Source organism: Gopherus evgoodei, chromosome 11, assembly GCF_007399415.2.
Source record: "Gopherus evgoodei ecotype Sinaloan lineage chromosome 11, rGopEvg1_v1.p, whole genome shotgun sequence".
Classification (NCBI taxonomy): Eukaryota; Metazoa; Chordata; order Testudines; family Testudinidae; genus Gopherus; species Gopherus evgoodei.
The window spans coordinates 46616484-46642498 of NC_044332.1; the positions used below are offsets into that span (position 1 = coordinate 46616484).

The 26015-nt window shown below is 40.0% G+C and overlaps 1 protein-coding gene across 1 annotated transcript in view; it reads left to right on the forward strand.

Annotated features, from left to right (window-relative positions):
* The window catches only part of KCNH7 (potassium voltage-gated channel subfamily H member 7), a 353127-nt gene that overhangs the window by 228012 nt on the left and 99100 nt on the right, over positions 1-26015 (forward strand). Inside the window, exon 8 of the mRNA XM_030580821.1 lies at positions 21552-21977. Within this exon, the coding sequence (XP_030436681.1) occupies positions 21552-21977 (426 nt within the window). The remainder of the gene's footprint in view (positions 1-21551; positions 21978-26015) is intronic.

The following is a 26015-nucleotide window of genomic DNA, read 5'->3' on the forward strand; positions in this document are numbered from 1 at the left end:
AGAGAAAGGAAATTAATAGAAGTGATGATGAAAAATATTATCATTTTTAAAGGCCAGAGGGGAAGTAAAGGATAAAAGAAGGTTAGCAAGCAAACAAGAGCAAGTAGCAGTTTGGCTGAGGAAAAGGTGGGGGAGGAAGAATCCCTGAAATAACAGCAGTGATTACAGCTGAAAAGAAATACTAATTTAAGTGAAACGCAAAATTGGGGAGAGGAGGAAAATAAGTACAAACAGTATCTTACAACTGATAAAATATGGAACACAACATAATTCTTGCTATGAAGCGTTTACAGACAGTCTGAAGATATGAACAAGTATAAGAGAGTGAACAAGCATTAAGGGGTGAATGATCATTGTAGTTATACTATTACATAGAACAGGCACACTTTGGAATTTGTTAAAGGAGTAAAGCCTAGGATCTAGAGGTACTAGCATGTTCTTAGTGCTATAATATGGGGAGTGGCAAGAAAAGACAAAAGGAGGTTTCAGGAGAGAATCTTGAAAGGCAAGAGGTGTTGAAGGGAGAGATAATGGCAGAGATGTCAATAGTGGTTGAATAGCAAAGGGTTTTTTTTTTTGAAAGTGAGCATGTGAACCTTGAAATGTTAATGGAAGAAAATGGGGCATCAGTGCAGATATTCTGGAAAAGGCTTTCAGTTATAAGAGTTTCCTTCTCAGTCCTCTACTGAGAGGGAACATAGGTCTTGCATTCACTGTGGAAAAGTCAGGGAGAGTAAAGGTCCTTAAATCCACAGTACAGCCCCCTAAATCCAAGTAGCTTCTATGGTTTTGATTGCCTTCAGTATTCCCCTGGTTCCTTGTGGCTTCTAGTAACATGTTTCCTGCAAAAGCTGTGCTGCCAGAAAATTCCCCAGACCACAGTTTGTCCTAGAAATTTGCTCCCAAACCATGGGTCTTACAAACCAGAGAGAGAACTCATACAAGTAACTGTAGACTTGGGCACAGATCGTAGCATCATAGACTCATAGAAATGTAGGACTGAAAGAGACTTTGAGAAGTCATCAAGTCCAGCCTCATCTGCTGAGGTAGGACCATCCAAGAAAGGTGTCAGTACAGCCTCTTCTTTAAAACCTCCAATGATGAGGATTCCACAACTTCCCTTGGAAGCCTATTCCAGAACGTAACTACCTTATAGTTAGAAAGTTTTTCCCATTAACTAACCTAAATCTTCCTTGCTACAGATTAAGCCCATTACTTCTTATCCTACCTTCAGTAGACATGGAGAACAATCAATAACAGTCCCCTTTATAGTAGCCCTTAACATATCTGAAGATAGTTATCAGGTTCACCATCGGTCTTCTTGTCTCAGGACTAAACATGCCCAATTTTTTCAACCTTTCCTCATCAGTCAGGTTTTCTAAACCATATATATTTTTGTTGCTCTCTTTTGGACTCTATACAGTTTGTCCATCCTTTCCTAAAAGTGGCACCCAGAATTTGGCACATTACTCGAGCTGAGGCTTCATCAGTGCAGAGTTGAGACAATTACCTCCTGTGTTTTATATGACACTCCTGATAATACACTTTGGAATGATTGTAGCCTTTTTTGCAACTGCATCACATTGTTGGCTCATATTCAACTTGTGATCCACTGTAACTACCATATCCGAGTCTACCATGTCCCCAGTTATTCCCCATTTTGTAGTTTTGCATTTGATGTCTCCTTTCTAAGTGTAGTACTTTACTTTTGTCTTTATTGAATTCCATCTTGTTGATTTCAGATCAATTCTCTAATTTGTCAAGGGTGTTTTGAATTCTAATCCTGTTCTCCAAAGTGCTTGTAAACCCTCCCAGCTTGGTGTCATCTGCAAATTTATAAGCATATTCTACATTCCATTATCCAAGTCATTAATGAAAATATTGACTAGTACTGGACCTAGGACTGACTTCTGCGGGACCCCACTTAGATACACCATCCCAGTTTCATAAATACCTCCAACTCGAATTCCTAGGTTTCATCTCCCCTCCAGTGAACAATGAGCATGGGGGAGATGAGATTTGCAATTAAGACGGGGAAAAGGGACTTGCCTGGAGTAAAATAAAAAAGGGAGATTTTGTTAATGAATTAAAACATTAAAAAGTATGAGGAAAATCCAAGGTTGTTAAAAACACTGACAGGGAAAAAACACATTAAATTAAAGAAGCAAAAAGAAGGAAAAAAGAGACAGTGAACTTAAATCAATAAAGACATAATAGTAGAATGTTCTTATTTTATATGTACAAACAGTGTTGTTATAACATGTATTCTGAAGGCTTTCTATAGATAATACACTGGAGAGTATGTCTTGAGCAGAGAAAACCAGATAATGTAAGAGCGAATCAGTTCATTTCCTCACTGGTAATGGTGCTTCTCCATTCATTTCTACTCTTTTGTATCCTAAAATGGAAAGGTGAAAGGAGATCTCACCCTCCTCAGATTATCATTATGTCACTGCAAAGGGTGTCTTTCCTCGTAGAACCATGGAGAAAACCAATGATGTCAAATAGACTGTTGCCATGCCGGTGCAGAATTGTTCCTTCTTATGTATTTTCCAATGTTTCTTGAATTTTAAAGGAAGGCAGTAAGGGCTAGATTCCATCACTCTTCTTCTGGTTGAGTAGCATCTTACTGCTTGACTAGCCCCATCAGAATAAATGGTGCAATTTAGAGTGGGGCAGTTTGTGACACATTAACTCCCATTGTGAAGCACCTCCCTTCATGCGACGTTCCATTGAACTTAACAGAAGTATCTACTGAGTTAGGTACTGCCAAAGATGAGTAAGGGTATCACAGTCTGGGTCAGAGTGGAATGCTATTCAACATGAGGAAGGGTGCCAGAATCTAGATCTAAATGAGCAGATGCTGGGAATCTCATTGGACTCCTACATTGTGATCTTTTCTGGCACGTTCAGCTGCGAAGAAAAAACTCCATGCATAAGGCACATTTGGAGCTATCTACATTCTGACCATATTTTCCTCTGGATTCCCCTCACTGTATAACAATCTGAGTCTTCCTGGGACAAATAGTCATCTCAGCAATTTTGTCAGATTGCCCTTCCTTAAAAAATTGGAGCTGTCATGTTCCATTGTACACATCTATCACTCGAATTAGAGTTTTGGTAAACTCCCTCACAGCAGTTTCTTATCTTCTAACTTATAATTTCCAGGGGTGCTAAGGGAGACTATCTTCTTTAGGACAGACTCACATTTTTTTTATTATTATTGTTTCTGACGAACTGTTCAGGAGAACAGTCCCATTTCTACACATTTTTTTTGCACTGACAGATTCAGATGAGGTCTTGACACTGATTACCAGAACGAGACAAGTCTTCCCATAGGCACAAAAAGTTGATTTTATTAAAGAAAGCAGCAATACAAAAATCTGACATCTGTCCTTTAACGTTTTTAATGAATACAAAAAAGGGCTTCCAGTTCTAAAATTACAGCCCACGGAGGTACAACAATAAGCAACTTAATCTTTTCCCCATCTTGTTTTATTGTAAACTCCTCGTAGACATCCAATTCACACTAATGTCTGACTCTGAAGCCAAAAGCAAGCTGTTAATTCTACTGTGAACAGAGTCAGAGCTGTAAGGAGACTATAGTAACCTGTATCTATCGTCCATTGAAAAAAAAGAGAGAGGTAATTTCTGAATATCCACAGCCTAGGCTTGGTAACAAACCAAACAAACCAAACAATGAACATAGAAGCCAGCAATCCTTTAGTCATGTTTCTTTTTTTCATAAATAGAGCATATGGCACCAAATCAGCAAAAATCAGAGATTGCCAGTCCCACTCAAGTCAATGGAACTACCCACGTGTTCAAGTAAGGCATGTGCTTAAGTACCTTGCTGAATTAGGGCCTGTAGGAATTTGAAGTGTATGATGTTTCATCACAATAGTCACCTTGCAATAAGGCAAAAATCTTCTGGGTTTATAACTTTTAAATAACACTTTTCCAAACAATTTCACCATTACCCTTCAATGAAAGGGATGAGGAAATGTGTATTCTGTTTTCCTGGACAACTTGACATTTGGGTCTGTTTTCCAGAAACACTGAACTCCCACAGTTTGAAAAGCAAGCTCTCAAAGTTCAGACGTTCCCTGACATGCACTAGTAGATCCTATATATTCACTACATGCTTTTATAATCTTGGCCAGACTCTATTCTGTCAGTCCCAGAAGATCAAGAAATAAGTAACAATAGCCCCCAAGACCAGTCCCAGCTGTTGATATAAAAATAACTATTAGCTGATCATGACTTCAAATTAACCTTCAGGTTTGCAAGCTAAAAGAAGACTGGTTAGCAGCATCTAGGACAGACAGGGGCAATATAAGAACTAAAAATAAACTAAATTATTGAGCTGTATATTTTCAGCACTCTGATTCAGCTGACATATTGCATTGTTTACAACACTATACAATAACTCTCACACAAACTACATTTCAAGGCTGTTAGTTTTGGAACACATGCTGACAAAAGCTAGGAAATTCTAAATTAAGGAGTAACATACCTTATGATATGTCTTCCAATTACATGTCACACTAATAATGCTTGTAGTGTGGCATTTATCTGGTTACTGTATTGAACATATTGTTTATTCATTTCCCCTTAAACTGTGAATTTTCTTAGTTTCATCAGTTGCTATCCTGATCTAAATGTTGAATTAGTATTGCTCATACAGAAAGCTTTGTTTTTATTACACATTAATTTTTAGTAAGTAACAATGCAATATATTTCTATCTTTTTAACTGTGTAGTTACATAACTGAGTTTCATAATTTCTATACATTGTCCTAATTGTATAAATAGTATAAGCGCATGTAATATGATCATTTACAAATGTAATTTGTATGATGAGCATGTGGAAGAACAGCTGTGTACGGGAGAGGGAACCTCACAATGTTGATAAAACTAGAGAAAATCAATGGGCTTGATTTTCCACCACTGTGTACCTTGTGTAATCATTCACACCTGTGCAAAATTGCAACCAAATCTCAATGATGCAGTCACTTTGCACAGGGATAAATGACTGCCCCAGTGGCTACTACTGTAGGTTGTAATACTTTGCCCTCATTTTGGTTGTTAGGTTAGTGTGCAGGTGCTGGGTAGTGATGGTGACCTGTGCTGTACAGAAAGTCAGACTGGATAATGGTTAAGGTCCCTTCTGGCCGTAAACAATATGACTACAGGAGGTGCGATGTAGTAAAGAATAGAGCACATTGTTTTTAATGGATTTAAGAAAAATGAGGATTTTTCTCTTCAATTTTTTGGCATAGAATAAAGTCAAAAAATAATGGTCCTTCTTTCTGGTGTAAAAACAACACTTGATTCAACCCTCATAAACCTGGTAATCACAGATCCACAGAAATGATGTTTCAAAGCCTCCTCCTTCCTTCTAGTCCATCCTCTTTGTGATGGAAGAATCTTAAAAGGGATCGGAACTGCTGCAATATTGTATGATGAGATCACAACATATGGTGGTAATGCAGCAATCAGAGAGCCCAGCTGCTTTAAAGCATAGGAACTGAATCTACATGTCCATCCTTAATTTGGCAGTGCCTTTCCCCCGGATCCAGCCTTTCCAATCAGGGGATTTCCCAGCCCCCTGCTGCGTTAGTAGGGAGTATCTAGTGTCTTCTGTGAAATGTAATTGTCACCAATCAATCAGTATCTTAAGGAAATGAACAACCTCCTCATTGTAACTGTCCCGAGCTGCATATTCTCTGATCTACTTGAGTGCATAATCAGTGATCTATTCTATGATGTAGATCTTGAATGCAGTTTGTGCTATTGATAATACTGTGTCACCTCCCACAGAGAATCACCCATTTCTCAGTTTTAATATAGGAAGAAACACAGAATGGGTGTCTTTCTACTCACTTCAGTGAGGTCTGGATCAAGCCCATAAACTGTATTGCAGTTTGCTTTGAAGAAATTAGATGACTTACTGCTCCAGTGAATATGTTGGGGATATGAGAACTGATCTTCTCACTTCAAAATAAAACACAGGGCTCCAGATCCACAAAAGATACTTAAGCACTTTAGGCATCTAAGTCCAACATTTAGGTGCCACTGAGATCCTCAAAATCCCTAACGTAACCTTCTAGATACGTGAAATCCCTTCGTACCTAAATTTTAACTATAAAAGTCCCCTAAGCTCCTAAATTTCTGCTGTTAGTGACACACACAATGCCGCACTCTAGGCATCTTGTAGCCTACCTAAACTGCATTGGGATTCTCCAACCAGGCAGAGATAGGTGTTCCCACACATATCACACCTGAAAGGCCCAGTCTGGGTTCTGAATATGCCTAAACGACCCATATGAAATCCCACCAGAAAAGGAGACACCGCCCTTGGAACTTTTAGTCCAGTGGTTAGAGCGTTCATCCAGGATGTGAGAGATCCAGGGTCAGTTCCCCCCTCTGTCTGATGGGGAAAAAGGATTTTAGAACACATCTCCTACCTTTCAGGAGAGTATGCTAACCACTAAGACATGGTCTACACTACACTATGCTTTATGTCCACCTAACTATGTCAGTGTACATGCTACAGCCTTGCTCCCAGCAATGTAAGTGCCTTACTACACCGACATAATAACTCCACCTCCACAAGAGGCCTACGTCAGTGCAATCAGGGTGACACAGCGTCCATGTAGACACTGCAATACTTACATCAGCTGTTGGCTGTCAGTCTGGATCTGTGATATTGACAAGAAAGTCCTCCCAGCTGGGCTGCTGCCCACTGCCTAGGCTCCCCACTGGGAGCCTGGCTTCACCGAGGTTCCCGGCTCCCTGCTTCCCACTGGGAGAGATTCCATGTGGCTGCCCTGCTCCTAGTGGAGAGCAGGGAGGTGACAGCCTGTGCAGCTGCCCTGCTACTTGTGGGAAGTGGGAAGGTGAGATTCTGGTTGGCTGCCCCACTCCCAGTGGCAAGCCTGGAGCTGAGAATGAAGGCATCAGGCTCCCAATGAGGAGCAGCGAACATTGTGGGGAAACCAGCGGGGAGCTGGGGGACTGTGGAGCATGGAGAAGTAAGTGGAGCTGAGAGCAAGGCTCTCAGCTTCCCATATTGCACACTACTGACCGAAGGTGGACATGAACCACCACTGTAATTACTGTGATAGCTGTAAGTTGATCCAATATAGGTCACCTTAAGTTTTTAGTGTACACATGCCCAAAGATATGGGATATTCAGGAGGGTCTCTTAGTCTCTCCTCTTGAAGCAGTTCCATTGTAGATAAATACTTAAATAGTCATTGGGACAGAAAAAAAGTGAGTGTGAAAATGACTCTGGGTATGTCTACGCAGCAATGTAAGTGCAGGTTTGAGTCTGGGCTCAAGTCTAACCTCCCTTGTATTCACACACCAATTATGTTAACCTGGGGCTTAAATCTAAGGTCCCAGGACCCTGCAGGGTTTGTCCAAGTGCAAGTTAAGGTGGGACTTAGGATCTGAGCCCTATTGCTTTCCTGTGTGCATGCGTCCCCAGCTTCACTCAGGTCCCAGAAGTCTTCCCAATGTATCCCAGAGTTCCTTGAGGCAACTTCCTTTAGATCTCTCAATGCTGACAGTCTATTGCAAATGGAAGCCACACCTCTGTTTGCAAAGCTCAGATTTGCAGTAACCCATTGTCTGCTGATCACCAGTCTGCAAGCACACTATCAATGGAAACTGATCAAAAGAAGCTTTTTGCAAGATTGCTGCTTTCTGGTCACAAGAGCACAAACAGATTTTGGTGCATGCTGCCTGAGTGGCCCTGCAAATGCAGAGTGGGGACTAAGCAGCTGTCCTGAGCTCTCAGCTCAGCATGGCTGGTGGAGTGATGATCCCCAACACCCAGGGCAGTTGCTTGGTCCCCTCTCTGTTCTCTGGACCACCTCCTCTCCCCTGGCCATCCCTGGGGCTGCATGTGCAGAGGTGCCCGGGCAGCATGCACTGTGAGGGCAGTGAGGGAGAGCCAGCCCCAAAGCTTCCCCACAGCCCCCCAGGGATCCCTTATCCCTGCCTCCTGGGGTGCAGTGGGGGCAGGGATAAGGGATCCCGAGGGGGTGCTGGAGCACACTGCAGCCCAAGCCCTGGGAATGCAGTTCACTCTGCCACAGCAGCAAGCAGCCAGGCTGGGGTGTGTGTGTGTTTCCTCTGAAACCTACATTTTAAGTCAAATTTCAAAACAAACCAGAAAAAAATAATTAAATATCCAACCAAGCAAAACCACCTGCATTAAACATCCCAGTTTAAAAATTAAGAATTGCAACATTTCATTTTTATAGTTTGATGGCCCTGGAGACTGATGTCCTAATTATCCTCAGAACAGATGCACATGGCATTTTCCTGCCACAGTGACTCAGGCTAGAGCTGGAGAGCTCAATTCTCAGATTAGCTGGTATTTCGTTATAAAGCCTGTCTCCCACTTAGGACATACTCCTTTAATCAGCATCTGCTATTGAACAGGCAAAGAAGTGTCTTTTGTGGATCTCATTCTTAAGCACCTATCTCTCCTTTCCTCATTCATTGTATAGGGAGCCTGGACACCTAACAGGTTCAGTGGATTTCAAGATTCTATATAGCTAGATCCCTTTATGGATCCAGGCCAGTATCACTAGTACTGTGCAAACACTACAACTTTGCAGTGCTGTAATGGGGGCATATATTTACTCTTTTTGGGGAACCACCTTCTCCATATAAAGGGATACTGACTTGTTTAGCTGATCTATCAGGTTAGCATCACTTATTGCAAGGAATGAGAGTTTTCACTGCTTAGTACTAGCAAATGCATGAGCTGGAAGGTCAGTGGGCAAAAGTTTGTTTACTGAAAGGGCTGAGTTCCTATTGCTGCCAGTGAGAAAAAGCTGAGAGCACGCCAAATGGACAAGATAAAAGTTCCAGAGATCTGCAGATGGAACAGGTGATGGCATTTGGAACTAATGGTAACTGAGAGCCAATTATTGTCAACTAGTCTGAAACACATAAAAGGAGAAGCTGGGCTAGTCCCTGAGAATATTTTCTTTTGGTCTAGCTAGTGGGTAGGAGTAAATGTGGTAGGCTGATCCTGATAACCTAGGAGACTATTTTCTGTTTGTTTATTTTTTTATTGAGTCTAAGGTCTGAAGTAGTAGGAAAGGGCAAGAATTAGCCAACATTATTGTCAAAATGTCTAGTGTGAAGGCCTTCTGATTTCTTTCTTTTCTATCTCTTCAATTTGACTAAACTAGAGCAAACAGTACATATCTCTTGACTATGTATCTCTCACTTGTCAGGAAGTGGTAAATCCCAGCCTTTTACAGGTAGCAGGAGTATTAAGGGATTGGGAGACCAGGGCTTCAGAGAGCATTTTTTTAGAGAAAGAAAGAGAAAGTAACTTTTAAAAAAATCTGTTCAAACATGTCAATGAAAAGCATAATGGGGGGTGGGATCCCAGATTATCTGAATCTACCAATTATTTTAAAAGTATAATTAAATTTTAGGGATTCACTCAAGAAACAGTTATGGGTATTTACTGTGATTTGTGGAAGGAGGCAGCTGTATCAGAAAGCTAATTAATGAACAGAAGCCTGGACCTCAAATCTCTGTAAAATTAATTTAGGATGGGTAATATAAAGATAAGATGCTTTTCTACAAAGCTAGGTGATGTACAGTATTTATGCAAATCCAGTTAGCTACAATTTATATAAAATATTTATATGACAATTTAATGGAAGACTAGTAATCCTGGGACAACTTATAGAGCTTCCTCTTTCCAAGATCAAAGGGGCCTTGGATTAGGTATTGTCTTGCATATCAGTCTGTGCAGCCTAGTCTACCTCTCTCTTAGACACCTGAATAAATATTCAGTGTGATACAGGGCTGAATCTGTCTCTAAGATACACTATACCTTCAGGTATAAGACTTTATTCAATGAATTGCCAATTTGACATAAAATCAAAGTTGACATTCTTTTCAAGGGAGAAGAAAGACTATGGCAAACTCCACTCCTTTCAGTTGATATGTTAAAATTTGCACTTCTTTGTGACTCCTTCTCGATATGTTTGTATTGCCAGAAGTGCAGTGTTGTTCTCAAGAAATGAGTCCTTGATGGCAAGGAAATAGAACATTGTTATTTACTTCTGAATTTCCTGCCTTTCTGCTCTGAAATTCAAGCACTTGTAGCCTGTGAATATGGTCCATTTTTCAAAGTAAGTTGGGCATATAGAATCAGAGATATGTAGAATTGGAAGGGTCTTTGAGGTCCTCCAGACTAGTGTATATCAGCTTTTTTTGACAACAGGAACCAGCTTCTGGTCTTCCTAAACTGTGTCAGGGAGCTTTCAGAGACTGGCTCCAGTCCATGGATCAGTTGTTAACCACTGATCTAGACCCATCCCCTCCCACATATAGACAGAAAATAGCAAAGAAGCTTTTTGGAATCACATTCTCTTAATATTGAAGTAACCCATTCCTTTATCTGAAATAATAAAGATTGTATAAGTTCTTCTCATATATTCACACAGCTTTCAGAAGTTCAGAGGGTTCGATTCTCATTGGGGTTGCCAGGGTGTAAGCAAGGGAAGAGTATAACCTGGTGATCTTAAGTAAATCACCTCTCTCTGACCTAGTCCGTAAGGCTTTCAATTAGCACCTAGGTTTTGGAACAGAGCAGTAGATGTATTAATCTGTTTTCTGCGGCTAATGTAGAAACCATTAGAGACCAGTTGATTTTGTCTAATAGACTCTCTTTAGCTAAGAAAGCATGCCCCCTCCTAGGGCTATGGATGCAGCCTGAAAGAGAAGCTTTTTATAGGACAATAATTTCCCACATATATTGTAGGGTCTATTACATCTCTGTTACACCTTCTGCAGCACCACGTAAGCCCAGGAAGCCATGATGATCCATGATTTATTCCAAAGATTTTTTTAAAAGTAGCCTGTATTATAGCTCGAAACCCAAGCAAACACTAGCAGAAGAAGAGTGGGGGTGGGCCCATCAAGGAGCCACTTATGCTTACTGATTCAATGCCGGTGCAGCTGCAGCATTAGAGTAGTTTATGCCAGCGAAGAATCAGTACAACAGAGTTCTACCACTTTCCCATAGTGTTCCCTTACCCCCCAGGTTTCCTCCTGCCACAGGAACTGCTAGTCATTAACTTTATGCTAGTGGCAAGTTCCCCCTCTGTAATTCTCCACTGTCTGTTTCCTAATGGAAATCTCCACTGTGAGCTGTCTGAGCAGTACAAAGTATACAGATGATACTAGAAAATCTAGGCCATATTTTTTTATTTTAGCATAAAACTGAAGACCAAATAAATGCATTGTAGGGGGGATTCCTAAATGTCTTTTCACCCCTCATTAGATGCATGAAACTTTTTCAGTGTTGTCAATGTGTATTCTGCATGGGTAGGCCCAAAGTATTACCATAACAATTTAACTATCTTTACCACATGTATTGCATATTTCCTTTTGCATTTCATTTTTATATTCCATTTTAATCACATCTAAATCTTTTTTTTTTCATCGAGCAAACCAGTTTTAAATGGACCTCAATATATATAGGATTTTCATAAATGGCCAAATACTTTAAAATAGCTAGCCTGGAGATAATACCAACAAGTGCGGGAGATCTTTTTTCCGCTGACAGGTCATCAACTAGTGATTGGAACTACATTTTGAGTGAGTAAAAATGATGATAATTGAAGCTCTTGTTGCAGATGTGGTACTTAATGGCTAGCTGGCTGATTTTATAAATGCTTGTTAACAGCTTAGAGGTTTTGTGGTGGATGGAACAATCAATAATGTGCTAATTCTTTCCCAATTTGTAGCCTAAAGTTTTTTTAAAGCATTTGCTTGAAAGGTTCCTTTAGGTTAATTCTTAAAGTATTGAGTGATATGTCTCAATGCTTTGTCTGTCATTAGCACTTGCTAAAAATAAAACGGCAGTTAACATCACCTTCACTGATAATCCACAAATTGCTACGGTAAGATTTAAATTTCATTAAAGTACATTCAACAAATCTATCTGCTTATAGGTGTTGCTCTGTTGATGCATTACACATTGACATGAAAGTAATTGCAGACTGGCTGGCAGGAAAAGACTCCTAAGGCTTAAGACCTAAATGTTCCATTTTAGAAATAATGCCCAGACCAGCTTTGTAACTCTGTTCAAATGGAGGATGAAAGTATTTGGATGAGAAGGCCTGCTTGTGTCTGTTTTCCACTGCAGTATATTTTTGGATGAATTCTCTGATCTCGTGATTCCATTTCTGGGGATTTCAATGTTCATAGATACCAACATATCTCCCATGCAAACACCAGCAATATCCAGCTGGTTCTTTGTCACCCATGGGAAATTTTCTCAGTCAGAGAGCCCAATAATTGTTTAGTACAGCTGCTGTAATTTCAAGGCACTAACCCATCTGCAGTAACGGTATGCACACAGCAGATGAGTCATGTTGCATACACGTGCGGTAGGTGTGGGTTTCAAGCTTGGGCTCAGATTTTAAATTTGCTCTCTGCTTCATCATATATTTTTGAGGGGATGATGTAACAGATTATTTAGGAATCTAAATACCAGACATTAAATGCACTTTAATAAAAGCGTGATTTAAAAAAAAATAAAGAAGGTTGGAGTGTGGAGGATGAAGAAATAGAAATAGATTCTCTATTGTACCAAAACACTGAAATAAGAACTTAGATTACTCTGAGATAGACATACAGGTAAAAGCTCACCTGCTGCTCACATCTACCCACACGTATCCCCTTTTACTAGTATACCTTTCAACCCATTAAACTGTAGCATTGTTCTGAAAGTCACAGTATGTTTAAGCATAAGGGTACAGAATAGTGCAGAACAAAGGGTTGCCAAGTAGGACTGGCAGGTGTGGAGGTAATAAAATATTCACCTAGTACTTGTGAATCACCACAGAAAGCTCAGACAAATGATTGCAAACTTTTTGTATTTGAAGCAGTAATACATCTTAGACCAAATGCTACTTTCACTTCCACTGGGTAAATCTGGAGTGAAGCAATGGAGTCAGAATGTATGACAGGTTAAAATCAGCTTCCATGTCTATTCTTTTGGGGTTTGTGAATAGCAATTTAGCATAGATTTTTGTTGTAACTTATATGGTGCAATTTCTCTATCAATTGGCTTTTTGTTTCCTCTGTATCAGATCAATTTTTGTTAAAAATCTACCCAGCTCTGTCATTGCACAGTGTTCAGACTACTGCGTATGGTCCTGTCCAATTAACTTAAATATATGCCATTTAGAAATGTTTAACTCTAACTAGGAGTTAGAGAGCATTAGTTAGCCAATAATCAAATGTTTTTCAGTTAAGACAAACAGGAGTGATTATTATTAGGCAGCCAGCCTTAGTAAAGATGATAGACTGCAGCCCTATGTCTTACTCACTAAGTAACTAATCATATTGATGGGGTTGTAATAAATCAAAAAGGTGACAATTCATGTTCTGAACTTTCTAACCCAAAACAGGTCTAATACAAGGATTGTGATGTTGCTTAAAAATTCAGCAACACAAACTAAAGCTAACACGGAACATCAATGAAATGGTTTGCATGTTTATTATATGCATAACTGTTAACCCAAGATCAGATAAAATAAGAATCGACCCAACAGTTAGTACATACTTAACTTTTTTTAGGTTCATAAAAGTCTGATTTATATTTGGTTCTTTGCATTAGCACATAATTCATTACCGCCCAAATTTCAGCTTAGGCCAGAAAATAAATTGCTGAAAAATAGCCAAAAAGCCTGTTCTTGTGGTATTCTGAAAATTTGAGTGCTAGATAGTCACAAAACCTTTATTTCAGGAGATACTGTAGCAGTCTGACCTCTAGAATAAAAGAGATTCAAACATGTTCTTATAAGTATTGTGTCTTTTAGGTTCACCCATCCATAGTGTGCCATTTGTCATCTGGTGAATATGCAGGTATATTCAAAGAAGAACACTGTGCTATTTCTGATCCTGCACACAAAGAAATATTGAGCTCATTGTTTAATGCTTTTTCCTAACCTTCTGTATCTGAAGTCCCAAATGGGAAGCATACAGGCGGATATGCAAAGAGGTCACATTTTATTGTGGCACCAGATTTGTTATTGCAACCATTACATTAGAAAGCTTAACATTAAAAAGTAAGATTAGCTTTCAATATTAGTGTTAATATTTCAATATTAGCTTACGATACCTCAGATGCATTTCATGCTCTCTGATAGCAGAACATAAATGTTAGCACTAGATATAAATACGCAACATTCTGCTGTATAGTTCTAATGTAGTGGAACAGATAAAAATGGGTAAATCAAACAGGTATTGGTAAATCCTCAGTAGTGGTATTTTCTGACCGGGAAGCTGTGCTTTAATGGCCAGCCTTTGAAAAACAAATAAATTAGGTTTGTGCTGACATTTAAAGGCAGTAGAATACATTTTCTGGAGCATTAAAATCAAAAAGGAGTTCAGCTATTTATCATTTCAGAATTGGGATAGCCTTATTAGTCATCCATGTCAAGAAAGAAGATATCAAGGCAATTGAAATATGGTCATTGAAAGCCCATAATAATCACAGACTAAATCAGAAGTTCCTGAGGACATTGGTAATGCTTGTCATCAGGGGGCAAATGTTGGCTTAATTGTCATTTGTTCAGTGGCACTTGTGTAATACAGTATATTTTCAGATAGTGATTTCTGAATTCAGTCATCTCCTAAGGATGCTCAGGCAGTACTGGCTTCATAGTGATGTTATGAATAGAGACAGAAAGGGAAGAAATTGTCCTTGTTAGACATAGTTTGACAGCTGTAATGGAGATAAAACACAGGAGAACTGAAAACTGAGAGAGGTTATCTCATGTGAGGGGAGAGACCTCTGGTACTCAGAGATCATGCACCTAATGCAGCGGTTCTCAAACTGTGGGTTGCCAGTTCATTTTAATGGGGTCACCAGGCAAGGCCAACATTAAGGGGTGGCAAGCAAGGCAACTGTCTAGGGCCTCACACCACAGAAGGCCCTGCAAAGCTAAGTTGCTCAAACTTTGGCTTCAGCCATGTGTGGCAGGGCCAGGGTTAGACTCACTGTGACCCAGGGCAGAAATTCTTAAATGTCTGGGAGTACCCACTAGATAAAAGTGTACGGTGCAGGTAATTCCATACTCTTTCAGTGTATACCTGAGGGGGCCTTTCAGTCCTCCCCTCTACCCATCCTGGTCCCCAGCCAACCCGCTGCTGGGACCTCACCATTTCCCCCTCAAATAAGGTTTGGGGGGGCTATAAAGGAGAGGGGGTTTGGCTCCCTGCAGTACCAATCATAGGAGCCCTAACCCCTCCTTTCTACCCTCCCCGTTTCTGCTCCTTTAAAGAATACCTCCTTTAAATCCTTTACCAATCCATTTTATCTGGATCACCACATCCCTTCGCTACAGAGTATTTGCACTGGACATCCGCCCCACAATGAGTTGTTCTAACTCCTGTTCCATGTTCTCCCTGAACTGAATCCCCCCAGCTGTTATGGACAAGGTGGGGGAAAAAAACCACTTCACCTTGACCAATCTGGTGGTGAGGGAAAAACTCCTTCCCAGTCTCTTCCCTCCTGCCCCCTGTTGCCGAGAAAGGAGCAACTAGTTCAATGTCCACCAGATCCTGACAAAATCCGGTATTTTGCCACATCCAGGGGTGGGTGGATGGATGTGTGCTGCCCACCTGATCCAGGCAAAAGAGGGCTTTTCCTGAACCAGCATGGACTTATATAGTAGCTCTTCTCTTCTGGTCACCAGGAGGGAGATGGGTCAGTGTCCACATTCTAGGGTGAGCATATTTCCCTAAACTGAAACCGGCACACCAGGTAAGTGCAACACTAGGTGGCCTGAGCCTCACCGATCACCCGAGCCCTAGTTATCCTTTCTTTATGAAAATGGGAAGGAAACCAAATATAGAAAAGAATCCAACCGGTCAGTGTTTTTGACAAGATTTCCTGAATCTTAGTATTTCCCTGGAACGACTTTCACACAGCACTATGGAATCTATGAACATAACCTGCCTGGCATAAATCAACTACACAGTATCAGTAGAAAATCAACTGGCACACTACACAACATCCTAGCGTGTCTCCTTGACTCTTCACCAGGAGACTACACCAAGGAGAAGGATCTCCTTGGGAAGCCCAACACTAGAACTGCCAAGACAGGCATGAGAATTCCCCAAAAAGTGAAAGATCATCTTTAGGGAGTCCATTACTGGGACTTCCTCCTCCAGTAATTAAATCATGTTTTAAACAGTAAAAACTGACAGGACTATTGTTTCATTTTATTTTGGAAACTCCTGCCATATGGTACTTATGGTACCCTAGGTAGCTGTCCACTTTGTTTTTGCTTAATGGCCTTGCTATCACACCCAGTCCTCCATTGCCTTCAAATATAGTCTTTCTTTTTTTTCACTAGCAGAGGAACTACTGTGTTAATCTTAGAGAGACTAAAAACAGAACTACAAAAAGACAGAAAGGTGGCAGAGCAGGGTTTTAAGCTCTGGGATAAACTCACTTTAGAGATGTTATTGGATCCTGACTGCTCACTCATTGTGGAATGTCAGCTGCAGATTTGCTGCACTGCTGTAAATATATCCCATCTTCACAGTTGCTATTACCCCAGACTGAACATATAAGGGGGAGGTACCTCAGAAGGAGGCAGGTAGACAGTATATCATTAATCCTACCAAGTCTAAACACTTAAAACAAGATTCTCAGCTGATGTAAATTTCCATAGCTCCATTCGAGTCAATGAAACTATGCAGTTTACCTCAGCTGAGGATTTTGTTTTCATCAGCAATAAATGGCAGAAGCTGACATAAAAAATTCAGATCTAGGCTGTGATGAAGTAGAGAAACTGTCAGCAAGCACAGCAGGGGTTAAAGAGAGACTTTGGGCCCAGCTAGCCTCACCTTGTTATGCCAGCAGCCAAGGCCAGGCTTGGAGGGAGGTGAAAAGAAGGGAGCCTGGCTCAGGCTGTGGCTGATTGGTGAAGGGGAAGGAAATATCTGCTTTCCTAACTGAGGGGAAGACTCACTAACCTGCCTGCCAAGATAGCCACCTGGGAGGAAGCACTGTCTCCCCAGCCATGGGAGGCTGTGGAAGAGACCTAGGAGCCTCCAGCCTTGGAGATAACTGAGTGAGTGAAAGCCAGGAACATTGTAGAGTTTGGCCTCACCAGCCTGAGGGTGCCCTGCCTGAAGGAGCCTGGACCCATGACTAGATGCCCCTATGAAAGGCAGCACATTGCCCAACTAAATTGGACTGGAGGGGCCATATCCAAACTGAACAGAAACTGGTGAGAAGTAGCCTAGGGCAGAGGGTTTAGACTCCATGCCAGGAGGGCTGCTCCTTTTCAGGGACTTACAGTCACAGAGCCCTTGGCTGGGACACTGTGGAAAAGGAGGGTCCAGGTCCCTCTAACACCCCCCACCCTTAAAGACTGAGGTCACCCACCCAAGCAAGGAGCCGGAGGCTTTTCCACTCTGGGGGAAATACTTCTACTGTGGATGCTCAAAGTCTAGTAAAAGGTATCTTTCCAAATCAAAAAGATACTTTGCAGCTAATAGTGCTGGTTAATTGCCAGTTGAAATTGTGAGTAGATTTTATTACCATTTCTGTCTGTCATTTCTTCCTTGTTATCCCCAGCAACCCACAAAGTTCTTCTTCAAAATTTCATAATGACAAGTATAAAATAATTTTTAAAGGACATCTCATTTCAATTTAAGTTGTGGCTTTAATTAATTAGACTTATGACCTCCTATTTTGGGGGCCGTTCTGAGGCCTATGTTGTACAAGAGATCAGACTAGATGATTACAATAGTCCCTTCTCACCTTGGATTCTATGAATAAGTAGCTAGGAAAGTGCCAATTATGGTGTGTTGAGTCTTCACAGAGACCTTTGAAACTCTGTAGACACTTTAGACTTGTTCTGGGTAAAAATACCCCTTGATCTCAGTTGGTGCAGTATTGGCACTCATGGTGTAAAGCAACATTCTCAAAGCATTTTCATATCCAACTAATCAATTTTTATTTCTTTACATCCTGATCCATTATCTCAGAGCCCAAAAAAATTTGATCACTAGACATTTATTAAAGATCTTTTGCTATGTAGTGGAGTTCATTGTTAGTATTTTCGTGTAAAGAAAATGTGCTTACAGCCACTGAATGCAGTGAATCTTTGTTTGGGCAGCAGGGAAAAGAGGATGGGGCTCCTTTAAAGGTCCTTACTGCATTTGGGTTATAAGGAGGGATGCACAGACCTGAGCAGAGCCAAGGGGCAACAGAAAGTGGCTAGTCCAGTTGGGGGCACTGACCCATCATGTGCACTTTGGGGAGGAAAAAGTATTTGTACCTTAAGCATTCCACAAGAAACTCATTCTTCAGAGGGCTTCAGTAGCTGGAGATGTCCATCCATTTAGCCAAAGAATAAATACAGACTGGACAAAGCAGTGCCTCCACTTTAGAGGGATGGCATGTAGAAGAAAGAAGATAAATTAGTCTTAATTCTTAGTCACAGTCTACTGATACTATCAATACAAATGCTGGTAGCTGGTGAACACCTGTCCATTTTGACTTATTTGAGAAGACAAGATACCTACATGGCCATCAAACAAAAAATCAGATAACAAATTTCAGGCAATAATCAATTTTGTTGTTCTGATAGCAGTGTAAAGTTTTGTATTACATTATCTATTAATCACACAAATCATCCAATCACCCTGAGTCTAAGTCTAAGAAATTTTATGTGAAAACACCGGATCTGTTTCTGATCTCACGTCACTTGTATACTACAGTTGATTTACAATGCCTGGTTCTGCTCTCATACTTTTCAGTTCCACTGAAGTCAATAGAAATAAACCAGTGTAAGTGAAAAGAAAATCAGACCTTGACTTCAGTGGAGAGTTACTCCTGATTTACACTAGCGTAGGAGAGAAAAGAATAGAGCTCAATTGTTTGTCCAGCAATACAGCACCTAGGTTGGAATTTTCATATAGCTGATTGAAAATTGTGAAGAGAGCTTTATTCTCAAAGTCAATGAAAGAAATGGATTAATCTCAAAACTCTAGCAGGAGGACTGTGTTATTTATAAAGTGCATAGCAATTTCTCCTCCCCTCACTTCACCCCCCCCCCATACACACATAGACATTGTTCTATAATACTAGGAAAACAGCTGATTTATTCTTGTCTCATCACATGCTGGGGATCTGAAAGGGTGATGGCTGCCTCAGATGCTGTACAATATGTCTGATTCAGTTTGCTATTGACTAATGTCTCTAGAGCATAAAAATACAACTAGTCCCATTAGTTAAGTGCAATTCCCAGCAAAAAAATAAATAATACATGAATGTCCTCCAACATCACCTCAGCATGGTGTTTAGTGGTTGCTTAAAGGTACCATATAATCTTGTGGATGACTTAATCGTTCTCTGCTTCACTTTTCAAAGGAGAAGAGTGGTTATTAACTCTAGTGTTCTCACAACATTTTCACAGTAGATCTTTCTTGAACAGCTAGTTCTGCTTAAGTGGCTAAAGAAAGGATCTGTGTGTTATAAAACACTTGCTGCTGGAAAATTAAACAAAAATAGATGAGCTAATAGGATTTTTTAAAGATTATAGTGGGAGAGGGTGTCTCACTTTGATCTTGTACTAGCTGAAATCTCAAATCTTGAATAGCTAATCAAAAAGAAATAAAAGCACACAATGATTATCACACAGGGTATTACTTTTTCCCCTAAGATTTCATTCTAGGTAGCTTTTTTCATTTTTAATACATATCTTTTTTAATATGTACCTTTTTAAAAGATTCAGTACTAGGCAAATTGATTGAAACTATAGTAAAGAACAGAATTATCAGATGGCTTTTGTAATGGGAAATCATGCCCCACAAATCTACTAGAATTCCTTGAGGAGATCAATAAGAATGTGGACAAGGGTGTACAAGCGTGATCTAGTAGATATAGTGTACTTAGATTTTTAGAAAGCCTTTGACAAGGTCCCTCGCCAATGACTCTTAAGCAAAGTAAACTGCCACGGGATAAGAGGGAAGGTCTTTTACTGGATTAGTGACTGCCTAAAGGATAGAAAATAAAGGGTAAGAATATATGATCAGGTCTCACAATGGAGAGAGGCAAAGAGGTTATCTCCCAAGGATCTGTACTGGGACCTGTACTGTTCAACATATGCATAAATGATCTGAAAAAAGGGAAGTGAAAAAATTTGCAGATGATACAAAACTATTCCAGATAGTTAAGTCCAAAGCAGATTGTGAAGAGTTACAAAGGGATTTCACAAAACTGGGTGACTGGGCAACAAAATGGAAGATTAAATTTAGTGTTGATAAATGCAAAGTAATGCACATTGGAAAACATAATCCCAAATATATATATAAATTATTGGGGTTTAAATTAGTTGTTACCAATCAAGAAAGAGATCTTGTAGTCAAGAATTCTCTGAAAACATCCATTCAATATGCAGCATCAGTCAAAAAAAACCAGAATATTGGGAATAATTAAGAAAGGGATAGATAATGTTGCCTCTATATAAATCCATGGTACGCCCACATTCTGAATACTTTGTGCAGATGTGGATGCCTCATCTCAAAAAAGATGTATTGAAATTGGAAAAAGTACAGAAAAGGGCAACAACAATGATTAGGGTCTGGAACAGCTTCCATATGAGGAAAGATTAATAAGACTGGGACTTTTTAACTTGGAAAAGAGATGACTAAACAGGGATATGATAGAAGTCTATAAAATCATGACTAGTGTAGAGAAAGTAAACAAAGTGTTATTTACTCCTCATACAAGAACTAGGGATCACCAGATGAAATTAAGAGGCAACAGGTTTAAAACAAAAGAAACTATTTCATCACACAATGGACAGTCAGCCTGTGTAACTCTTTGCCGGAGTATGTTGTGAAGGCCAAGACTATAACGAGGATCAAAAAAGAACTAGATAAGTTGATGGAGGATAGGACCATCATTGGCTATTAGCCAGGAGGGGCAGGGATGCAAAACTGTGCTCTGAAGTGTCTCTAGCTTCTATTTGCCAGAAGCTGGGAATGGGCAATACGGGATGGATCACTTGATGATTGCCTGTTCTGTTCATTCCCTCTGAAGCACGTGGCATTGGCCACTGCTGGAAGACAGGATACTGAGTTAGATCAGGGGTTCCAAAACTTGGTTCGCGGCTTGTTCGGGGTAAGCCCCAGTGAGCCACAAGACGCTTTGTTTACCTGAGCATCTGCAGGTATGGCCGCTTGCAGCTCCCAGTGGCCACAGTTCGCCATTTGCCAATGGGAGATGCGGGAAGCAGTGGCTTATGTTCTTATGATCTAATGTCCAAAAATGTAATAAATATTACTTGGCAGTAGAGAGGGATTAGATGGAAAATTTCACTGCATAAGGACTGTGTAATCAGGTCTAAATAACACAATACAGTTTAACTGTTTCACTATATTTGCTATATATTTTTAAAAAATATGTACAGGTTGTTTTACTCTGATTTGTTGTTTCTTTACATGGTATATTTCTTGTTCTAGGTTCTATCCTTAGGAGCAGATGTTCTGCCAGAATATAAGCTCCAGACACCTCGCATCAACAAGTTTACTATATTGCACTACAGTCCTTTCAAAGCAGTCTGGGACTGGCTCATCTTGTTGCTGGTGATATATACTGCCATATTCACCCCTTACTCTGCTGCCTTCCTTCTGAACGATAGTGAAGAACAGAAGAGACGAGTGTGTGGATATTCTTGCAGCCCACTGAATGTGGTAGACTTAATTGTGGATATTATGTTTATCATTGACATTCTAATAAACTTCAGAACAACATATGTAAACCAGAATGAAGAAGTGGTAAGTGACCCAGCAAAAATAGCAATTCACTACTTCAAAGGCTGGTTCCTAATTGACATGGTTGCTGCAATACCTTTTGACCTGCTGATTTTTGGATCTGGCTCTGAAGAGGTAAGCTAAAATAAAAAAGTAGCTTTTTCTTCCCATTGACTTTGATAATCTGCTATAACCACACATAACATTTCCCTGACAGGGAGCTCAATTAGGCTGTTCAGTAATCTCCCAAGGAAAGTGGTGAAAGCCCCAACACTTGAGACTTGAAATTTAACTGGACAAAACACCAGTAAAATGGTAGCGGATGAGCCTTCTCTTGCAGAAAAACAGACTGGATGACCCAAATCAATTTTTTCATTCTCAAATTCTTTGATACAATCTTCTTTACAATTAACATAAACATACCATACACACAGTATTGCAGAATAATCTTGGTGTTCTAAGGACATTTCTCTCTTCCTGTCATTAACCATGTGTGTGCGCGAAACTGTTCTGTGGTTAGGTTGAGGGAATCACTCATCACGGCTATCAATCTGGCAAGGTTAAACCAAAACTATTATTAGGTTTATTTTTTCAAATCTTTTTAGAAGTTCAAATCCTTGCTAAAATAACCTGGGCCAGATCCTCAACTAGTATAAACTAACATAGTTCTATTAACTTCACCTGAGCTGGTCTGATTTATACCAGCTGGGGCTTTGGCACAAGAGATTTCATACTATGGTATTTAGGTTTAATATCTATGCTCGGATGCAAAATTTAAATGTGTTATATACAGTTTAGGTAGAGGAAGTGTAAACTCGACTTGCACCAGTTTTCAAATATATACATTTGAAAACTGTCCCAATATGTGTAATGCACACACATTTTGTGGATACCTGACCCAATTCTGCCTCCTTCCAAAGAGTTTTTATTTAATTTAAGAAAGGTTAAAGTTATAATGTACTTTGTGATGAAAGCTGAACTGACAAGTAGAAAATTCTTTTTGGAGGGTAAGTAGAATTAGAGCAGTTAAAAAAATAATAGCAGCAGCAAACCCAGCAAAATATGATGATCTGTGGGTTTCACAAAGGACACAATGAATCCATTGTTCCCCAATACAATTTTGCACATTTTGAAATAAGGGAAACTGAAAGTTTTGTGAATAATATGTATGTGTTGTGAAGGGAGACGAGAAGATGAACATTAATGCTGAATTGATGATTTACTCATTTCACTAGGTACCATCAGTGTCACAATGTGGAGACTGTTATGTCTACATACAGAAACAGCAAAAATATACATTCCATCTAAAATGACTTTTTATTAAAGGAAAGCAACAAGAAGAGGGAACAAAAATCAATTCTTTGTGAAAGAGCACAATTAGTGTGTCGTCTTTGACAGACTGAACTGAATTTTGAGACCAAGATGACTATGTTCAGAAGGGCAGCTCTTAGAAACTCAAGCAAACAAATATTTAAGGGTACATTTAGTAGCCATTTGCACGTCTGAGACTAGTGATAATTTATAGTCTTACAAAAATTCAGAAAGAAGGAAATGTGCAACCTACAGTTTCTCCTATTTCTGCCTTTTCAGTTGTATGTAATGAGAAGGGCTTCCCTCCTCCCTCCCTTCCATTTTCCCTCCTTTTTGATGGACAGATACTATGGTGATGTGGACCATATAAATACTTGGGAGGGAGAATGAGAGATTAGGTCCACAGGGATCCTTCTGTTTCCCACTGAAGTTGATTGTAAGATCCCCGTTGCTTTCAATGGGCTCCCACACTTATAGAAAGGAAAATGGGGAGTCTGAAGAGATGTGCAGGGAACAAATTAGTGGAAAGAAAGTCTTGTGAAAGGAATACAATAAAAAGAAAGAGATGGTACATTAAAGGGATGAGGAAAACATGAACTGTCCCCTCACCAACAAAGAGCTTTTCTCTGTAAAAGAAGACCAAAAGGCACAGAGGCAGATAGAGCAACAGCAGTATCTTCTCATCTATTGCATTTGTCACACTTACCCATGATCAGTCTCCTGTATTTCCTCTGAGTCAAGTACCAACTCCTAACTGGCACCTGCCAGGAAAAGGACTCAAAAGGTGCACCACTGATAGCACTGCCAAGTGGTGGTGCTATTAGCTTGGACCAATTTGTTCCTACGAGTTATGGAGAAGAACAAATCTAGGGTGGAAGCTGCAGTGAACCTATGAAGAGGGGCTCCTCCACCTTTCCCCCTCTGGAAATTATCCACTTGACCCCTATACTGTGAGGAAAAAGTCCATAGAGTCAGGGAATAGAGAGCAGCCAGGAAGGAACCACTCTTAAGTGGCCTGATCCAAAGCCCACCAGGGTTAATAAAGACTCTCAATGCTCTTTAGATATGGCCCTAAGTGTCATGGTTCTCCCCTCCAACAGACATATGGCAGGAAAAGGTAGATTCGGTAGTGATGGGCCCTGTAGAAAAACTCTAGGTAGGTAGGTAAAATTGCAGAACAGCAGCAATGAATATTCTGGCAGCTGAATTCCCAAAAAGGACAAAGTTCAGCAAAAAAATGGCTTGTTGCTTATGGTGGATATTAAGAAATCAATTTATTCATTTTATCCCTCTCTCATAATTTAATATTTCTGCTAACTGTAGAATCTAGTTAACTTTGCCTGAGGAACAACCAGGCTATGGACTTTATGACCAGTTCAGCATATCTGTTCAATAAACTCCTCTCTCTCATTTATATCATTAGATATATCAGTTACTTTCTAAAGCTGCTGGGTGAAAGTCTAAACTTTACTTTTATTGTAGTTTGGTTTCCTATGTTTCTGAGTATAATATTTCTACTATGATTCCTTTTTAATAGCCCAGTGAGAGAGAGTGAATGTAAAACTGTTACAATGAAGTCCCTGTCGTTTCATAGACACTTTCAGTCATGGGGGTGCCTTTGCCCTGAAAAGCTTTTTTCATTACCTAGGGGTTCTTCAGATAAGATCCCCTGCTAACAATTGTGCGTGGACATCCTTTTTATTAGCCAACATCAGTTCTAAAGAGAGCATCATGTGTGCTCACCCAGCTTTAGCAAACCTAGCTATCCAACTGTGCCTTGAAAGGGCAGGAGATAATCAAAATGCCACATGAAGCATTACCTGAATACTTCTATTTGTGCCTTAGTTTGTCAATACAGGAAACTAGTAGAGTAAAACTAATATAATGTAAAATAAACCTTTTCAGTTTCAATAGATTTTTAACACAATACTATTATAGATTTTTGTGCGCTGTTCTCTTCTTTGTGTGTTTTGACTGTTGAGTGACATCCGTGAAACTTTGGGAGCTTAGGGGATGACATACATTATCTTTTTGCCTTCTGTTACTCTGATAGTTTATTTTGAATCTTGTTGCTAGAATCTGGCCTAGATTTTCAGAAAAATGTACATGCAGTTGCATAGCTAAGTGTGCACACACACACACATCATTTGCATGCACATTTACAAGGACTGATTATGATACCTTGACCTGAAAATTAAATATACTTTTTTTTTTAAGTGCCTTATTTTCCTACCATATTCCCACTTCAGGTCCCAGATGCAGTGTGAGATGAGGACAGAGGGATCTGTTGATAATCAGACCTTTTTCTTTATCTTATAGGCCCCAGTTCAGCAAAAGACGTAAGCACGTGCTTTAATGGCTTCAACAGGAGTGCTCACGTACTTAAAGTAATGGACATAAGTGTTTTCTGAATCAGGAATAGAGAGGGAAAACATTGTCTTGAAAGATACAGAAGGAAGTAAGATCCTGTGTTATTGCTATTTGTACAAATAATAGTAATACTAACCAGTGTTACTGTGTAAGGCATGTTCAAACCCTGTATCAACAGGAAAAAATGTAATATTTGGAAATGGGGGGGAAGGCAGGAGAACCCAGGAAATGGGCAGCAGATTTAAAGCAAATAAAAGGAAGTTCTTCACGCAGCACAGATTTAACCTCTGGAACTCCTTGCCTGAGGAGGTTGTGAAGGCTAGGACTATAACAGTGTTTTAAAAGATAACAACTCTATTAATGGCTATTAGCCAGGATGGGTAAGGAATGGTGTCCCTAGCTTCTGTTTGTAAGAGGGTGGAGATGGATGGCAGGAGAGAGATCACTTGATCATTACTTATTAGGTTCACTCCCTCTGGGACATCTGGCATT